At 30.1% G+C, this 19,243-nt stretch overlaps 4 protein-coding genes across 5 annotated transcripts; 1 reads left to right on the top strand and 3 right to left on the bottom strand.

Moving 5' to 3' along the window:
* Positions 1 to 13,034: 13,034 nt before the first annotated feature.
* LOC119669438 (peroxisomal biogenesis factor 3) lies at positions 13,035 to 15,029 on the bottom strand. 2 transcript variants are annotated; one of them, XM_038079331.1, is made up of 2 exons: positions 14,975 to 15,029; positions 13,035 to 14,548 (listed from the first exon to the last, which is right to left on the bottom strand). In XM_038079331.1, the coding sequence occupies exon 2, from the start codon at positions 14,440 to 14,442 to the stop codon at positions 13,309 to 13,311; it is 1,134 nt and encodes a 377-aa protein (XP_037935259.1). In that variant the 5' UTR covers positions 14,443 to 14,548; positions 14,975 to 15,029; the 3' UTR covers positions 13,035 to 13,308. The 2 variants fall into 2 exon arrangements, with proteins under 2 accessions (XP_037935259.1, XP_037935257.1); XM_038079329.1 differs by having other exon boundaries at positions 14,810 to 15,027.
* Positions 15,030 to 15,124: 95 nt separating this feature from the next.
* On the top strand, positions 15,125 to 16,174 carry LOC119670159. Its single transcript, XM_038080313.1, has 3 exons — positions 15,125 to 15,311; positions 15,384 to 15,524; positions 15,589 to 16,174. The coding sequence occupies exons 1-3, from the start codon at positions 15,254 to 15,256 to the stop codon at positions 15,873 to 15,875; spliced, it is 486 nt and encodes a 161-aa protein (XP_037936241.1). The 5' UTR covers positions 15,125 to 15,253; the 3' UTR covers positions 15,876 to 16,174.
* Positions 16,175 to 17,446: 1,272 nt separating this feature from the next.
* On the bottom strand, positions 17,447 to 18,699 carry LOC119668865 (dimethyladenosine transferase 1, mitochondrial). The gene is made up of 2 exons (XM_038078536.1): positions 18,607 to 18,699; positions 17,447 to 18,553 (listed from the first exon to the last, which is right to left on the bottom strand). The coding sequence occupies exon 2, from the start codon at positions 18,544 to 18,546 to the stop codon at positions 17,542 to 17,544; it is 1,005 nt and encodes a 334-aa protein (XP_037934464.1). The 5' UTR covers positions 18,547 to 18,553; positions 18,607 to 18,699; the 3' UTR covers positions 17,447 to 17,541.
* A 6-nt stretch (positions 18,700 to 18,705) lies between these two features.
* Positions 18,706 to 18,999, bottom strand: LOC119668866 (cytochrome c oxidase assembly factor 3, mitochondrial). The gene has a single exon (XM_038078537.1). It carries the CDS (start codon positions 18,975 to 18,977, stop codon positions 18,717 to 18,719), a length of 261 nt encoding a protein of 86 aa, XP_037934465.1. The 5' UTR covers positions 18,978 to 18,999; the 3' UTR covers positions 18,706 to 18,716.
* Between the last annotated feature and the right edge of the window lie 244 nt (positions 19,000 to 19,243).

Raw genomic sequence — 19,243 nt, forward strand, 5'->3', positions numbered from 1 at the left:
TTGTTAATTATGTGAGGTGGGTATTTGCCACTCAACCACTGTATTCACGTCTATTCGTAGTGGTAGAAAATATGAACTAATATATAGCTCGCTAATCTATTTTGTGTTAGTTCAATATAGAAAAAGTAATATTTGTTTATAAATAAGCGGGGATTCGAAAATATTTTATCTGTTTGTAATATAACATAGATAGAAGAAGCTGCACAAAATCATTTTTTATAGAATTGGTGCTAAGTTTAATAAAGGACAAGCTTTAGTATTATAATCCACTATGGAAACTTATTTAATTCACTGTCAATATACTTTTATGTGCATATATATAACAACTAATTATTTATAAGAGCTGTTTTAACGTACATAACTAAACCCTGAATAGAGGAAGTTAGTATATAGCAGCCAGCTTGAAAAATTCTTTGGTAAAAGCAATATTTTAGTTTTATTTATCAACATTTTCCTTTTATTCTAATAAAACTATAATACTTTCCATTCTACCTTTTCGTTAAATTATTAAGATGAATATATAACTTCTCTTATAGAACCATTTGCTAGGACATTCAAAATAGATATGTTCTCTCGCTCAATTCTATATTTGAACCGAATCTTTTTCACAAAGTTGTTGCCTTTCGAGGTTTGTGACCAGGTAGTAGTCATTGGAGTTCAAATCTGATGTATGGAAGCAGGTTTGAGCAACTCACAGAGCAACTGGCATAATTTAGCCGATGTTAACATGTCGTTATTTTTACGATCGAAGAGCGCCTTCTGTAAACACATGAATAATGTTACATAAAATTTACTTCTGAGACTGGTCGTATATATAATCCTAAATTAACCTTTGTTCAACTGCTGCGTACATGGTTGCTTCTCGCACTAAGTGACAACTAATCTTATTTCTAATTTAATTTTTCTGTTCCACTTTTAACCTGAACATTAAAACATTGTAAAGATGGCATTTTCCAACTTAGAAAAACAAGCAAAGCAAATGGGTCTTGTGGTAAATGAGGACAAAACAAAGTACTTTCTGTCAACAAACAAATCTCCTGAGCGTCTTGGGACCTACGTCACTGTTGACAATTATAAGTTCGAAGTTGTGAAAGACTTTGTTTATTTAGGAACCAGCTTAAACACCAAAAATGACGTCAGCCTAGAGATTCAACGAAGAATTACTCTTGCCAACAAATGTTACTTCGGGCTAAGTAAGCAATTGAGAAATAAAGCCCTCTCTCGACAAACAAAAATCACGCTCTACAAATCCCTTATCATGCCTGTCCTGCTGTATGGTGCAGAAGCTTGGACAATTACCAACAGTGATGAGAAGGCGTTAGGAGCATTCGAGAGAAAAATTCTTCGAAAGATCTATGGTCCCTTACGCGTTGGCGACGAGTATCGAATTAGATGGAACGATGAGCTGTATGAGCTATACCGCGACATTGACATAGTTAAGCGCATAAAAATTCAGCGGCTACGCTGGCTTGGTCATGTCGTGCGAATGGAAGAAAGTGCTCCAGCTAGAAAGGTATTTGATTCGGTACCCGCAGGTGGAAAACGCGGTAGAGGACGTCCGCATCTTCGGTGGAAGGACCAGGTGACCAACGATTTGGGGGCGCTCGGTACTACCAACTGGCGTCAGAAGGCAACTAATCGGGCTGACTGGCGGAGGCTACTCGACGCGGCCAAGGACGACACACGTCTGTAATGGCCAACTAAGTAAGTACTAAGTAAGTAAAGACTACAAATCTAGTTTTATTATTTTTTCCTTTTAGTGGTTTACTGGTATATATTATCTATATAGTAAGGTATAATTTGACGATAATGATATGCTATCAGCTATGTGTAGATTTATTGGTCCCTAATGATACCAATAAATCTACACGCGTATGTAAATTTTGTACATGGACTTTTTTAAATTTAAGGCGTATAGAAAACTCTATTCCTCAGTCAGACCCACTAAGCATTTTTAAAAAATTTTTTAAAGTCTGTTTTTATATTACAGCTATGTGCCGTTGCTCTTAGTAACACGCGCCATGCTATCAAAATCGGCTTTTTAAATTCAAAATTTTTAAAAGTCTGTAATATATAATTTATCTTATTTGAAATACGAGGGTACCTACATAACATATTACAAACCGGTGATATAATTACTACGGATTAGATCCGGTCGGGCGATCTGGCGCTTGAGATATGCTGCTTAACAATATCAATCCAGAAGTCCGATCTATATTTCAGCACAGATAACTTATGATTAAAAAAGTGGTTCATCATATATCCTTTTTTTGAAGTGATGCATTGCAATGTTCATAAGTGAAGGTATATTAGACTTTAGTGAAGTGCAAAATGGGATATAGGAGAAAAAGTGTCAAGAAGCGATATATACAAGAAAACAATACAATACATATTTTTTTAACAATTCAAGAAAGGTTTAAACTAAAATTCCATGTAGATACAACCCAACTATATTAAGCAATAAATAACAATCTTAAATAATTCCTGAAGATATTTGGTGGAGTTTGAATTTCTTATCAACAAAGATTGCTTTTTAAAGTGAAATACATTGTGTATATTCTATTTATAGTTTTTTATATGTTTTGTATGAATACTTTTTGATTGCGGGAATTTGTATGTCGTGCAATTTATCCAGCACCGTAGGCTTTTTCAGCACATGAATAGGTTGCTCTGTTTTAACAAAGTGGGATGAACACGTCCGCACAGCATGTTGTATTGAAACTATTTTTATTTATTCTTCTTTTATGTGCCACTCTAGCCTGCGGTTAGTTTGTAAACTTAAAGTACTTACAAGATGAAATAAAAATGGAGGATTTGATGGATTTCATGAGCTGAGATTATATGCAAAAATGTGTACACTTATGGAGATGCATGCATGGTGGTGTGTCCGAGTGCCCTGAATTTAGGGATGCACAAGCTGAAGTAAACTTTTTATTGGAGGTTTTACAGATTAGTTACATGCATTATATTAGAATAATAGCTTTAATTAGCCTGCTTTATTCCCTCGCGAGCTATTTGCTGTGCTACAACTTATACAAGAGGTTGTGAGTGAGGCTTTTATACCTCACTATTGGTTTGGGTTTGTACTAAAATATGTTTAAGTTTTATCTGCAATTTGCAAATATTGAGTGAAAAAACGCTTTTCTAAAATAAGAATTTCTTAATTTATTTCTAAAAACGTCTTATTTATTGATAGAAGTATAGAAGGCACTCCAGATGTGAAATTATTGAACAAGATTGGATATGTGAGTTGGTAACAAAAATTTAGATTTGTTTCGTTTTATGATAGTATAGATCAGGTTAATCTAGGTGGCTTTAAGTCCGCATATACCATATAGAGTAAAATCTGTATGTAGATTTTGTAGTAGTCGAATTTAAGAAATGCTTGAAGATCTATTTCTGAGATAGAGCCACCAAGCATTTTTTAAAGTGTGTTTCTACACCAAATACCAAAAACTCAAAGAGTTATGTGCGCATTACAAAGATCTTAATTTAAATTAATTACTAGTTTCTTAGCTTAACACTATCTTCTTAACCACAACCTTTCAAAGATATAATGCTCCTGCAAAAAGATTGAATTATTAAACATTTTATCTGCTTGTGCCCTACAATTGTTAAAGAAAATATCTATTCAATAGCAAATTAAAGCTGAAGTCTTGAATCAAGGAATATTATTTATTAATAGATTAGTCTAGAAGACCTTTAGACAACAAAAAGATGCAATATTATAGTCAAAATTACTAGTATTACAAAAGGTCCCAAACATTTTATAATCGAAGAATAAGTGTATAAAATATATAAACTACAAACAATGTAGTATTGTATTCTATAAACCGTTTTATAATAATTCACATAGTATTAACGTTATTAATACAGGTGTCTCGTCACGTCTCGTTAATTCTTGCTTTAAAAGTTTAAGGCCTTTTAAATCCCAATGCTTGTTATATTGGTTAATAAGTTTACGGAACATTTATTTGTTAAAAACTTAAACTGCGACACCATTTTAATTTTTCATCTTTTATAAGAATGTACCCAAAATATTATTTCATTTGTTAATTCATTTATTGTTTACAAACTATTTGAAGTTGACGTGTCATTGTATATTTCAACAAAGAAAAAAAGTTGAATATCATGAGGCGAATAAATTCTTTATAACATGATTTCGAGGGTTGGGAATTCACAATGAAATAATAAGCGTTGCTTCCACAAAACCAAGGGTTTGTAAGTGCTCAGGTTTCGGAAAGCTGTAGACACAATGGATGTCGCCTTCCGTAACAATGCAAGAAAAATGTTGAATTGCAACTTTGCCTTAACAGCATCGAGAGGAATTTAAGAGAGATAAAAACTACTACAAAAATCAGAGGATCATGGGAATAAATATATTGATACATTTCATTTTAAAATAGAACTAAATAGAAAATTTAAATAAAAAAATACTTTGTTTTATTTTCGTTCCGCGAACTTATTAAACAATAATAATAGAAGGGAACTTTACGTATCACATCAGTGTATCACACTGTTTCGACGGAAGTAGTGATCTCAAATTGATCTCCAAGCAAAGAAGAGCTAGAAACTATACAAGAAGAATATGACCGCTTACTAAACTCAACAAATGGCAAGAGAAGACCAGGAGCAAACCATCGAACAAAGATGGAACAATAGAACTCAAAGAAGATGGACAGCTAGACTGATACCAAATATATTCACCTGGCTCGAACGGAAATCAGATGCTGATCGGACGTGGAGATTTTTGCAAATACCTGTACAGCATGGGAAATGCAGATCTACCTGACTACATTTATGGTGAAACTGTGACGACGCAGAGCGCACCTTCTTTAACTGTGATAGATGGCTCACATTTAGAGAAGAGATAATAGCCTAGACCTAAAATTGAACGAACCAAAAATTTCTGAAAATATAGTGAAAAAGATGAGAGCGAACCCATATGTATGTGGGTGTTTTAGTGCGTATACTACATATTAATGTTAGGGAATCGGGCACACCATTCCGACGACGGTCGGTTTGAGTGCATAAAGCATTCCACCACCTTATCGCAAAAAAAAATTGTGAACTTCTCAAATCAATATAAGTACATGCGCCACTATTTATATTATGAGCCTTGGCAACATAGATTGTTGTCAGGTGTCATTTGACGTTTCCATACGAAAGTTTGACATTTGGCGATGAAGCTCCATTCTTTTAAACTTTGAAATGCTTGTACAATGATTTTAATTGTCGCCGCAGATCGCTTACTCACAAAATTCTTGAAGGGCATCTTGAAGGACGTTGTTGTGCCAGAAAACATTGATGCTGTGCAAAAACTGATACTCGTAATGCAAGATTGTCATGCGACATACTGTTATATTGAGGGAATCCTAGGCATTAGTTCAACTAGCATATATAAGATATTGCAGAATCATTTAGCAATGAGAAAAGTTTGTTATCGTTGGATCGATATCATTTGACAAAATCTCAAAAAGATGTTTGTGTCAATTGATGCACACAAATGCTCAAGAAGTACAATGGCGGTGCTTCAAAAGACATTTATAAAATTGTAATAAGTAATGAATCATGGATATATGCGTATAAGCTGGAACGTTAAAAATAGTCGACTTTATGAATGTTTCAAAATGAACCAAATCCAACAAAAGTTTTTCGCGCTCGAAGCACTTAGTAACAAATGGTCGCTTGTTTTCTTGAGAAAACTGGTGATGTGGCAACTATACGAATACAATTACAGGAACGTAAAATGGTCAATTCCGAATGTTTACCGGAAGTCTTAAGTGAAATACTGAAAGCAAATAAGCGCCTTTGGATCATTCTCCACCAAGACAATGCGTTTGCTGACACGTCTCACCTAACAATCGAGTGGTATTTGAATATTCAAAAAATCGAATTGATGGGTTATCCGCCGTACTGTTTTCGGTCTTGATTTGGAACCCAATGTCTCCTGTTCCTGAGCGTCAAGAATGAATTGTGTGGACAACAATTTTTGTCGGCGGAAGAATCCATTGTTGTATCTAAAATGTATGTTTTGGAGGTGTCTAAAGAAGATTGGAAAAATACTTTGACAAATAGTTTGAACGCATGCAGAACTGTATTAATCATAAATGAGAGTACTTCGCTCTCATTTCTGGCTTCTATACCTTTCTATCCCAAGAAAGAACTTAGTGGATTTTAGGTAGAAGATAGTGTTACTGATTGAAAGTTTCACAAGATCAAGAAAATATGATTATATCGAAACTTACATACTTATATATAGAAGTTGCCATTTCCTATATATAATATCTAAGTAGAATATATCAATGCCACTCTGTCAGAAGTATTTGGAGCGTTTTAGAAAAGATAAAAACTACTGCAGAGATGAGATCCCTGAATTGGTGAATCGTGATAATAAGTATATTTAAGTTGAGTATAATTATACTAAAAGTTTTTGCGACTAAAAAACTTTGATCCCTTAATAAATGATTTACAATTGAAGTAGATAATTATTAATAATTCATCGTTATCGTTCTTGGCTACTATACTTTGCTGTCTCAAGAAACAAGTTAATAAAGTTAGGTAGAAGATAATGCTTGTGAGTTTCACAAGTCCAAGAAAATGTGATTACACCGAAATTAATAAACTTCATATATATACGAGTTTTTAAATGGCTTAAATTAAAATAAATTTAAAAAAAAAGAAAGAAATCAGTATAAAACAAAATTCTTATAATGCATTTATTTTGTTATTTCTCAAAAGTGTGCCTAGTGCAGCATAACCAAGTTATTAATATATAATTATTAATTATTATTATTAATTTTTAATAATAGCGTATTTACAAAAAATTACACACTTTATAGAATTTTTATATTTATCATACAAATTAATAAACAATTCACGTAATTGTTCGCAGTACACACCTCAAATGTGGTTTTTTTTTAATTATATATAACCATAAATATTCGTGTTTTTGTGTAGTTATTTCACATTTATAGTAAGGATATTAAGAAAAGCAATAACAAAAAATGTTTTTAAAAATATATTGTGTAATAATTAAAATCCATGTGATGGTATTTCGTGGTGTAACAATCTCCCACTCACTTCGGAACCCTTACGTTTTACTGCTTTTAAGCTCCCAAAGTATTGACGTGGAAGCTTAAACGTGGGTTATGAAATGTTAACAATTTACATTAAGCACTTGACTCCTTCATGTGTGGAGCAACAAAGCATAATACAAACAACAAAAGAAAACAAATAATACCCAATACACTTCCCTACCCTTTGCGCACACTTATAACAATTTAATTTCTTCCTCATTGGCTTTGCATTTTTCCACACAGCAAGAGATATGGTAGTAAGGGGCTAGAGCCTTGTCTACTGCGGATTGCTTGCGTCTTAATACATATGTATACGTATATGTTAACATTTTAAGAACTTTGACACTGTTTTATTTTAGTTTATGGATAATTTTCCAACCTTATATAGTGAATACACCACAAACAAGCACGACATGCACACTCAGGTATACATATATGCATATTCTAACTTATTTTTCAAACAGTTTTTATTTGGTAGATCGATATAAAGGTTACTAACTTTATTTTTGGGTTATGCGTGTTGGTGTTATATGTCGTGGGTGAGGAATTTCCAATTCCAATTGGCTTATAATTATCGTAAGCATTAAGCATTCAAAAATTTTCTTATAACATTAAAATATTGCTTTAAAAATTAACTTATTATCTGTTTATTTGTTTATTTGCTCATTTTTAGTTAAAATTTTAGTTTGAACAGAAGCAGTTAAATTTTCAGTCTTAAAATTATTTTCATTTAATACTTCTACTCCTTCGCGATTCACGTCCTACCGAGCTTCATGAAATTTTATAACTGATTATTTTCACACAGTTTCTCTTCGACTTAAGGAAAATACTCACAAAGATTGTTACCATCCTGTCAGCTGTGGCGAAAGTAGAAGAATAAAGTAAAAATATTTTCCTTTTTCCATTTTATGCGACTTGAGAGACAAAACGGCGTCTGCCTTTTGTTACTATATTTGCTTTGTTTACATTTAATTTATATTTATTTTTATAAAATTAAAGAAGACAGAGTCTTTTAAAAAGAAATATGATTTTCATTTCACCAAAAATACAATATAATTTTATATATTATATTTGAACTTTGCAATTTATTACAAATTGTGCTCAGATGACAGCCTCTTAAAGTGAGAGCGTATCCTTTATAACTGACATTTGTTATTGTATGCAACTATCCGGTGGGCTGTTTGTTTTTCCACCCGTTATCAACATAACATACACACAAACACACAATGTCAGCTTTGATTGCCCTTTGAAAATGCTTTTAAGAGTTTTATATTTGTTATTATTACACTCTTCAAAATTTATATCTCTCTCAAATTCTTTCTCTTTGTATACTTTCTGCACGTTTTTGAATTTTTGAATTAGCAGTTGGCAGACAACAAAATTATTTCATTTCTTCGTACTCTTTTACCTGCCTACCCTACTGTTTATTGAATGCAATGATAAGAGTGTCGGTTATTTTGGGGTGGTGTGGTTTTTTATTCACGTACACAACATTCTAAAAGGGCATCAAATGTTACTCAAATTTCAGTTCACTTTTTAATCAGAAATATAACAGCAGACTTTACTTTTACTTATAAAATTCTATAATTTTTATTTTAATTTACAGTTGGATTTCATCTTCATTGCAATTAATTCGCTTAATGCGCTTAGTTTTCCTACTTGTCAATATATAATATAATACTCGTACAGTCAAACTTCCATAACTCGAAGTACCATCTTGCAATTTAAAGATTCTACTTATGGAGACATCGAGTTAGAGACTTTTTTTATTTTTTGAACGAAACTAAAATTACATTTTTAGATATTTATTTATTTGAAATCAAATACAGCATAGTAGTTATAGTGATGTGAAACATTCAGAAATTAGAATTTGGGATTTTAATTTTTTTTCTTATGTTCAGTAAAAAAAGATTCCAATTTATTCCAGGCCTTATAGTGATCATCAGTTGGAGTATCATTTGTTTGTAAATAAAAATTCAGAATTTTGAATAAGTCTTCTACTTCATTCTTGGAAGGCTAATGAACAATTTCATCCACAGAACCGTCATCATCACTTTCCGTTGCGCTTACAAGCGGATTCACTATAATAAGATATACATATGTAGAGCTATAAAGCTCAATAGTATCGTTTGTATCATCTGTAGGAAATCTTGATGTACAAAATTTCAATGTCAAGCTCAATAGAATCGTTAAGGGTAGTATTGAAAGTTATTTTACATCACGTCATTTGCACAAAGAAGTAACATAAGAAAAGAAAATTTAAATATTTGGTTTGGAAAAAGGGACTTCCCCTAACACCAAAATAGATTCATACTAAAAACAAAAATTCGACTTATAGAATAAACTTTCCACAATCCCATTGGCATGTGACAACATTTTTATTTGAGTTATAGAAAAATTCAAGTTATGGAAGCAGAATTTTTAAAACTTCATTTTCTACAGAAAAAATAATGAAAATAAATGTTATACAAATAAATAAATAAATATTCATAAGTAAATAAATAAGCAAATACGTTATACAAAGATAACAAGTTCTTCTTATTTCATATAATTTTTTTAAATGGAAGAAAAGGCTGTTTTAGCCAATTCTTCTCCTGGCTTAGTTAAATAAGAAATCGCCATCTAAATACAATATATTATCGTCATACATATCAATGTATCAAGGTACTATTAAATACCTGATTTATATTCTAAAATGATCGAATATCACATGAAAACTTCTTGCCTAAAAAGAGATTTTATATTACATAATTTTGTATATATTAACTTTACATTAGGAGGGTACTTCATGGATCATAAGGATTCAAGACTAGGAAATATAAGCTCTATACTGTCTTTCATTAAAGAAATCGGACTTGGAGAAACACTTTAAACTGACTAAGGGGCACAATGGATCTTTTAGGTCACAGTGTACTATCCTTTTTTTATAATAATAATAAAATAATAATAAAACTTTATTTGAAACGATATACACAGTTAAGTATATCTAAACGTTAGGAAAATATATATAACAAAGATAACCTAATATACATTTTAAAGACATATTATAGAAATTGAATCTGCAAGAATCAATATAGAGGTGAAACTTTAAACATACTTGTAGAATTATTGTTAGAGCCGAACAACAAAAGATCGAATGAATGTAGCCTTTAATCTCGACAGACGGCTCAAACAATATTGATCGCCCAAGTTCCCCCAAACACATAAAATTCAATTCTATGCTCGCTGTAGGGTTAAAAAAAAATTATTAAAAGAAAGCGTTCAAAATAATGTTAGCAAAAAAGTTAGAAACATCTTATAATATAAGAAGATATGGGTAGCTCACATACCCAGTGTTCCAGACATCACTATAATGCAGAAAACACGATATCCAAAAACAATTTTTATAATAATTGTTCACAATTTTATTTTCGTAATTTTTATCAATTTTTTTAAAGTAATATATGTATATTTTGAAAGCTCATTTGTAAGAATGATGAAAAATACTCGATAGCTATGTAACGCATAGATAGTAGTATATTACATTATTAGTATTTCGTTAATCCGGACAACCCTTATAATTATTCTAATCATTGAAATCATGTTCTATATTTTAGCTGTGTTATAATTTTATATACTTTTATATTCCAGTGAGTAATTGGATAATTGATTTATATGTGAAACCCAAAGTTCCATTTTCAAAACTGTTTATTTTTTAAAATAAAAATATTTTATTTAAACAAATATTTTAGAAAAAAAAATTTTGTTTAAACAAAATAAACATTTATTTCCCATACAAAAATATACTCTTAAAAAATACTTTTTCAGAGTCCCTAAAAAGGGGTGATAAGTACCATCTAATAATATCAAATTTACAAGTTGTTGTCAACTTTAATAATTTTGTTTTGTTTTAATTAAAAACCATGAAATTTATTAAAATATTTTTTTCTGCATTTAAATTAAAAGCATTAAAATAGTTAAATTTCTAACTAGTGTGGGGATATCCCGTTTTCCGTATAGTGAAAGACCTTTCGTTATTTTTAATGTAACATTCTTTATTTAGAGAGAATATTTTTGGTATTTTTTCACTCGATTTGATTTTTCATCATTAAGAGGGTTTTTTATAACGGGTATTCGCTCAACCAAGAGTCTACAGCAAAGCCATTCCCAACGTATGTGTGAAAAACTAAAAAAATGTTTTTTGAAACTGAGGTTTTTAGTTCTAATTTCAAAGTATTCAATGTCTGACGAAGTCAGTTTCTAAAATCGAGATTTTCTTATTTAGAAGATTTATAATTCGTAAGCAGCCACTGTAGCTATACTACATTGAAGTTTAAAGCTGCTTTATATATTTCTAATCTATTTCCGAATTAATTGACATAAAGAATTTGAATTGACACTTAAGAAAAGAATTATTTTTTGTGAGAACTTATATTTATCTTCATTCGACTTTTATAAAGATATATAATAACTATAAAAGTATACGAATTTAGTCCAATTATTCTTATCGTTTAGCAAATAATCATGAAATTATAATTAGTATTCTCTATTAGCTTCATTTTTTGTAAAATCTTTCGATATATTTTATTTAATTCAAAAAATTACGAGGGTAGTACACCAAATTAGCAATTCAAAATACTTTTTGATACAAATGCAACCCACTATATAATAACCGTTAAGGAACTACAGCGCAGAGGACTAAGTATGCATTCATATTAATCATTAATGTAATTTTCATATTACTTAGAAATATTATTGATTTGAGATGTGGCTTACTATCCACTGTTCTCTTCACTACTATCCTATTCACTTACTATCATCTAGTAACTGTACTTACTATCACCTAGTAGGAAGACTTACTATCACCTAGTAGGAAGACTTACTATCACCTAGTAAATGGAATTACTATCATCTATTAAGTGGAATTACCATCACCTAGTAAGTGAACTTGTAATCACCTAGTAAGTGGACTATCACTTAGTAAGTGGACATATTTTTATTATACCTGTTTATATAAAGTTATATTGCAAATTAATTGTTTCCAATGGGTAGTTTTAAATTTTGTACATACTATATATAGCACATAAAACAACATCAGTGATATATTGCATTTTTTTGTACATAATTTTTGCAATTGCATTGCTGTAAACACAATAATGCAGTTGTGGTTCTCAACTTAATTATTCCTTAATTAGAAAATATTGCATATATTAAGTACTGAAAAAAAGATATGAAAGGCGAGCACAATGATAACTATCGCAATAGAATTAAATTACTAGAGAAAAGGCTTTGAAATATCTGAACCAAAGCTGGATATAAATGTTTTCAATATTAAAAAAATTGCGTCCCTTTTTCATTTCACTATTTTATCATTACTCATAGATAAAGTCGTTATGTGTTCTTTCTTAATTATAATATTCTATTTCAGGACGATAAAAACGTTATATCTAACTGTAGCTTATGCGTTTATTTTAGAAATAGAAATAGTACAAGTGATTTGTTATTAAGAAAAATCTACAATCAACATTTAATCAATCCAAATCTAATGCAATCTTGACTCAGTAGTTTAACGCTTGAGAATGCGTATAAAATTTGACGGCATTCGATGCCTAAAATTATTAGTCCAAAAATTATATACAAACAAAATTAGAAAAAATTTCGAAAGACCGTTGGTAAAACCCAATATAGCTGGTCTGATTAATCATAAAATCCAGTTAATTTTAAATTCCTGGTACTTGCAGTCTCAAAAAATTTTTTACAAAAAATTAAATACAGGAATTATTTTCAAGACCACTGATGATGGGTATTTGGCAATACTCGAAAAAGCTGTATGGTCAGCCAAAAATTCAATTAATTAAAATAATATAAAAATTTTTGTTGTTGTAGTTCATTACTGTTCGAAAAACCTTATTAATAAGTACTGTAACAATTTTAAGCAAAGAAATTCTTATTTTACAATACATATACTTTTATTTTAAAACATAAAAAATAAATTTGTCATTACAATACGAAATCTTACAATATTAACTTCATTATTCTTAAGGAATGATGTTTTTACTTTTAGTGGACATTGTAAAAATGCGAAATTTTCGCCTAAAATATTTGTTACATGCATAAAAATTCATATACCTAGCACACCCTACATATTATATTCCTTTACGATTAGTATTTGAGAAAACTATTTTCTTTTTCGGATTTAAATTTTTATTAATAGTTCCCTAATTGCATTTTCTATCGATGCAAATTGTCGTTAGACCTTTTTGAGTTCAGGTACAGAGGAAAATGATTCATAAACGTTTGCTCCAAGAGTTTTAATTTTTTCAGCTACAACATAGAAGGTTAAAAGTGATGTGGGGAGGTTCTGTGGCGATTTTGTATTATCAAATCCTCTGGATGTTATGCCACTTACAATTGGAATAACTTTTGCTAGAGCAATGTGTACATTGTTGATGTTAAGCACGGCGTTATTATTTTGGGAACTGTCGTCATCAACGTTTATATCTTTCTTTGTTTCGCGATTTGTTATTTGTATGGTTTCACTTAAATTTTCTGCAATAGCGTCGACTGCTAGTGAGAAACCGCGACTGATATTATTCGAACAGATATTTGTTGCATCTTCCGTTTCAAGCACATCCAATGTTTCATTGAACAATTTCTCTAATAACGGTCCATTCATGTGGAAATCTGATATTTTACGTGGTAGCAGATATTGGCTCATTTTTGTGTTTGGGTCGTCAGAATCACTATTAACTGCCATTTGAATTGACCAAAACAGTTGCTCAATATCTAAAAGTGTTAATTGTTTCGACAAAGGCAATGGTTTTAAAATGGCCATTATCTTTGAGCGTATAACACGTATTAATTCCTTGAGACCGCCATCATGTATGAAGTGACCGATAAGTGATAAGTATGTCTGTTTAAGTTCGTCATTTATTTGTATATTTTCTGAGGTAACATCTCTATACAAATATCCACCAAGTAGATTAAGTTGTACTCGTAATGCGATAGAAAGCATTGAGGTTGCATAAATAATTGTCGTTAAACGCGTAAAAGAAACAATTTTCATTTCTTCCCAGAGTTCCACCTTATTACTGGGATTTTGTCGTAGCTGTTCTAACAATTCCGTAGTACTGCACTCTTTCAGAATGGTATCAAGCAATTCCGTTCCCATTCCTAAAATAACTTGATTACACGTTCGCTCTGTGGCCTCGAAATGTTGCAGACGTCTTGTTTTTTCAAAGTATTCCTTCGCTTGCCGTTCTTGGAACTCTAGTAATTTGTTTTGTGCATATCTAATAGCAAAGTACGTGCCTCCTATTAGTATTCCTGTAACAATAAATTTTTTTCGGTGGCGTGTACCGAAATCACGCAAGCGAGATAGCATTTCTTAAGTTTGTGTGTGTCCTGCCGATGAAATTAGAGGGTGTGGGAGCTTGACCAAATGCGTGGTCTAGTTTTCAATTTGTTTTACTTTAATTATTGATGATTTCCTATAAAAAAATATATGTTAAAAAAATCTGTTAAAATAACACTTAAACAATGAAACAATGTGCAAATTACTACATGTGAACAAAGTACACTTTTATAAATTATGCTGTGCTAATTTTCTTAATAGTAAACCAAAAAGATTAGATTAAATTGCTCAATAAAAAAAATGAACTTAATCTTAGAACATGTAGTAACGATTTAGATTTTTTTATAGTTTATAACATTATTTAATTTTAATTAAAATGTTAATTGCTTATAATTACCGTCTATTTTTAATATTAAAGCTTATACATGTTCGGTTAACATGTAACAATAATTTCACAACTTTTGTTTTTAAGTTTTATACTAAACAATTGATTTTAATTAAAATTATATGTAAAATTTAGTTTTGTGTTTTTTATTTATATATTAAATGACCGTCTTTCCACCTCTACTTAAAGCATTTCCAAAGTGATTCCAAAATATTAATGACAACAAAAAATATTTGACAGCAACTTATTTTAGTGATGATAGATAATCGATTAAAATATGGCCATGACAGCCAGCGAGCTGTGTGCATATATGACATTTTGATGGATGTAATAATTTAAGGCGTTGTTAGTTGAGTTCGTGTGTGTAATTTGTTATTATTAAGTTCTTCTTAACTATAGTTAAAATAATAACAAAATTAAATTATAATTATTAAATTATAAAATTTTTACAAAACCATGATGCTAATTAAATATTTCCTTATTACTTTTGTATTTGTATTAGCAATACATAAAGGTAAATATTGCTAAGCCACTGACAACTTGAGGAATACATTAAAGTCTTGTGTCATGTTTTTGATATTAACAGGTGCTGCGATTTGGTGTTATCGTTGTACTTCAGCAACGCCTGGTTGTGGAGATAATTTTAATTGGAGAGGTATTGGTTTTTTAGGGGAATCATGTCCGGAAGATAATGACATATGTGTAAAAGTAGTGGAACGACGTGGAGGTGTGTAAAGGCTTTATATACGTTATAATTAAAAAAAAAAATAAAATAACAATTTTTAATTTAGCTAAAGAAACAATTACAAGAGATTGTCTTAGTGCTCTTAAGTTTCGTACGGACATACCAGCAGACAAGTATGAAGGTTGTCGCCCTGCTGCGAAAGACCTACATCTAGCACACTACGTCAACCATACCATCAAAGAACATGACGTAAAACGAGACTTCTTCTCGCATGTCACTTTCTGTTTTTGTTTTCTGGACCATCGCTGTAATGGCGCACAATCATTGGTAAGATCGAGTAAAATAGTGATATTAGCTATTGTGATTTTAACTTGTATCAAAAGATTCTTTTAACCTTTTAAATAATTTGTTAAACAGAGTGCCTTGTAATTTATAAAGCGTAGAGTAATTTTTTTACAATGTTCAAAAAATTTAAAAAGCATGTAATGTGTCTTGTAATATGTATGTTATAATTATAAACGATATCTGTGCAGCTTTTACTAAGTTTTCCACTTATACATCTTAGAGATGATAACATAGTGTTTCCAACCAAAGCTTCAAAAAGCGTTGAACTTGTGTTCATACTTAAAAAAAATTAGAAAATTATATAAAGATTTGATATTCAATACAAAAAAATGTAACTATTTATAAAAATGCTGTAATTATCAGGGACCGAAAATAACAGTTTCAATTTCAAAAATTTTGAAGAAAAAAAGCAGCAACAAAAAGTTGTCTAAATTCATATTTGAGTATATAATTATGATTCCAACAACTTTCATTATAAATATTATGGATGCGTTGTATATATGAGCGTTTTAAAATAAAACTCAAAAAATAATAATTAAATTTGCTTTATATTATGTTCATCAGAAATAATTATCATTTGCCCTTTATTCTAAAACACACAATTAACTATTATTTTTATTTTTTATATATTTTAAATCCGGGCTTAGGTTTTCATTTTATGAAAATGTTTTTTTTTTATGTTTTATTAATTTAATATATAATTAATAAATTTAAAATTATAATTTATCCTCCATTGTTTGTTCACTTTAAAAAAATGTTCCTTTTGAATTTCATTTCAAAGAGAGAGACATTTTTGGTTTTTTGTTTTGGATATATGTTTATTTACATGTATTTAAATATGTAATTTCTTTTTTTGTTTATTCTTTGTTTATGCATTGAAGATTGTCTACGAAGTAGACCGAAATATCTGTAATTAAAATAATTTTTTAAATTTTTTAATAAAAATTAAATATAACTAAATATTTAACACTATTTAAAAAGTGTAATTATTTATTTTATTTAAAAAAACATTTTCATAAAGTGATGTGTTAAATAAACGACCTAAGCCGGGTTTAAAAATATATAAAAACTAAATAAATTTTGATCGTAATAAAAATTTATTATTATTTTTGCTTTAAAAATATAAAACTCAAGAATAACTCTTATTTTTGAAATCAAAATATAACTCACACTGGTCTGCCAAATATATTTAAAAACGATATTATAAAATACATTTTTCATATAAGCAAGTTGTTTTTGTTATTTCATACAAAATGTATTAAATGCATAAATAAAAGGTATATGATAATAATTATTTTTGATGAATATAATATAAAGCAAATTTAATTATTATTTTTTATGTTTTATTTTAAAATGTGAATGATAACTGTCACGATCCCTGATAATTATAGTAAATAGTATTTAAATCTTAGAAAAGCTGCAAACCATTCATATCTAAGATAAAATATCTAAAAAGTATATTCGCCAATCTTCCGTCCATGTTTTTTCGAATAAAGGTTTTCGTATATGCCGTCCAATATATCGAATAATTATTACAGCTCTTTATCATTTAATAGTAAATTAGAATTTAAGTAATATGAACCATTCCATTTACAAATTGTGAAACAAACGTAAAGAAATAAAGTTTTTTTTATAATATATTTAAAAATAACGAAGTTTTTTCTTAAACAATAAAATAAGTGATTTTGTAAAATACCATCACAAAGAATACATATTACATAGTGAAACTAATATCTCGAAGATTTTTGGGTCCACGGAAGTTATAGTTTGCAATAGTTGGATGATCGTTAATAAAATTGGAATATACTGTCGCTAGACGTAAACATTCATCAAGAGTTAGCTCAAATGGACGTAAGGTATCCTTAACATCAGCTAGCTTAAATAGTTCATTTGTAACTTCTTCACGATTATCTGGTGGAAATAAAGTTGCGTAGCCACGACGACAATATTTTTGTCTCATGTGAAATATATGTCTCATAACTTTTTCAACCAAATCAAATGGTAAATCTGTTTTAGGCGTTTTTAATGGTATCAGCTTAACTACGCCAACGTCAACTTCTGGCTTGGGGACAAACGCTTTACCTGGTATTAAAAACTTCATAACTGGCCTCGTCCAAATTTGAGACATAACTGATAAACGACAACGTTGTTCATGTCCCGTAGGTGCACAAATGCGTTCAGCTACTTCTTTTTGAAATGTTAACGTCATACATGTGTCGTATCGTCGAAAAGCACCGCGACGTAATGACAAATCCTTGAACCAATTAATAAGCAAACGTGTTGATATAGAAAACGGAAGATTACCAATGAGATGCAAACGTCGTGTAAGATCGGTTACCGCTTCCTCAACGTTAAATTTCAATATATCATTATTGTGAATATCTATATTTATATTCAGCGGTGATGCACAATCTTTCAGTAATTCCAGCGTGGGAAGAAATCGTATATCTTTTTCTACAAGTATTAGACGTTGTGGTTGGCGACGTATTATAGAGCGCGTAATGCCACCTGGTCCAGGTCCAACTTCTAATACAATATCTCTATCCTGTATATCGCCTGCACATTTAACGATTTTATCTGTTAAACGCTCGTCCATTAGAAAATTTTGACTCAATTGCTTAATTGCTTGCAATTTGTAGAGCTTAACAAGATCACGAATGGTTGGTAAAGGTGGTAAGCGCAATCCACTACTGAGAACGCGTGCTGTAGCGGTAGACATTGTGTACCTTATAAATATATAATTAATATAGTGCTAAATAAAAATATTTTATATACTTACTTAATTATTTATTTAGCATGCAGTATTCTTTGTGTAAAAATATTCTTTTAGATTTTGTTACACAACACTTACAATTAGAAAACTTAAGAAATAACGTTAAGATAAGTATTTTAATTAGAAACTTTTTTTGGTTCTTCAAAATCGTCCAGGAATTTTTCCTGTTGCACTGAGAGCATGGAATACGCGTATATTCCTAAAACAGAAACTCCTAGAACACCAGCTGTGAGCAAATTATTACGCCGAACACGCTGCAATTTCGTTACTCTTGCTATGTTTTGTTCTTCAATTATTTTCATGAACTCCAACTGAGCCTTATCCAATTTGAGTGCTTTTTCGGCGTATTTCACTTTAGGTGGTTCCGGCGCGGACATTATTTGCTTTTATAGCAATTTATTTGATAAAAAATTTAACAAATGTTAGTTCACCGCATGAAACTAAAGAAAATATTGCGTTATCGAATGACAGCTGTTATATGACAAGTTTATTAATTGGCACAGCACCATCTGTAGTCAAATAATATAAGTTTAACACTACTGCACAGTTGGATATTCACTAATTTTTACTAAACAAACTGCGAATTTTAAAAACTAAAATAAATATATTTTCTTATTATATATTTAATTTTTTTTCTTCTAAA

Source organism: Teleopsis dalmanni, chromosome 1 (assembly GCF_002237135.1).
Source record: "Teleopsis dalmanni isolate 2A chromosome 1, ASM223713v2, whole genome shotgun sequence".
NCBI lineage: Eukaryota > Metazoa > Arthropoda > Insecta > Diptera > Diopsidae > Teleopsis > Teleopsis dalmanni.

Excerpts from the sequence above, each read along its gene's own strand:
- LOC119669438 (XM_038079331.1), bottom strand. The coding sequence starts at position 14,442 with ATGCTATCTCGCTTGCGTGATTTCGGTACACGCCACCGAAAAAAATTT.
- LOC119670159 (XM_038080313.1), top strand. The coding sequence starts at position 15,254 with ATGATGCTAATTAAATATTTCCTTATTACTTTTGTATTTGTATTAGCA. Across the intron at positions 15,312-15,383 it reads TGTATTAGCAATACATAAAG|GTGCTGCGATTTGGTGTTAT; the intron begins GTAAATATTGCT and ends TGATATTAACAG. Across the intron at positions 15,525-15,588 it reads AGTAGTGGAACGACGTGGAG|CTAAAGAAACAATTACAAGA; the intron begins GTGTGTAAAGGC and ends TTTTTAATTTAG.
- LOC119668865 (XM_038078536.1), bottom strand. The coding sequence starts at position 18,546 with ATGTCTACCGCTACAGCACGCGTTCTCAGTAGTGGATTGCGCTTACCA.
- LOC119668866 (XM_038078537.1), bottom strand. The coding sequence starts at position 18,977 with ATGTCCGCGCCGGAACCACCTAAAGTGAAATACGCCGAAAAAGCACTC.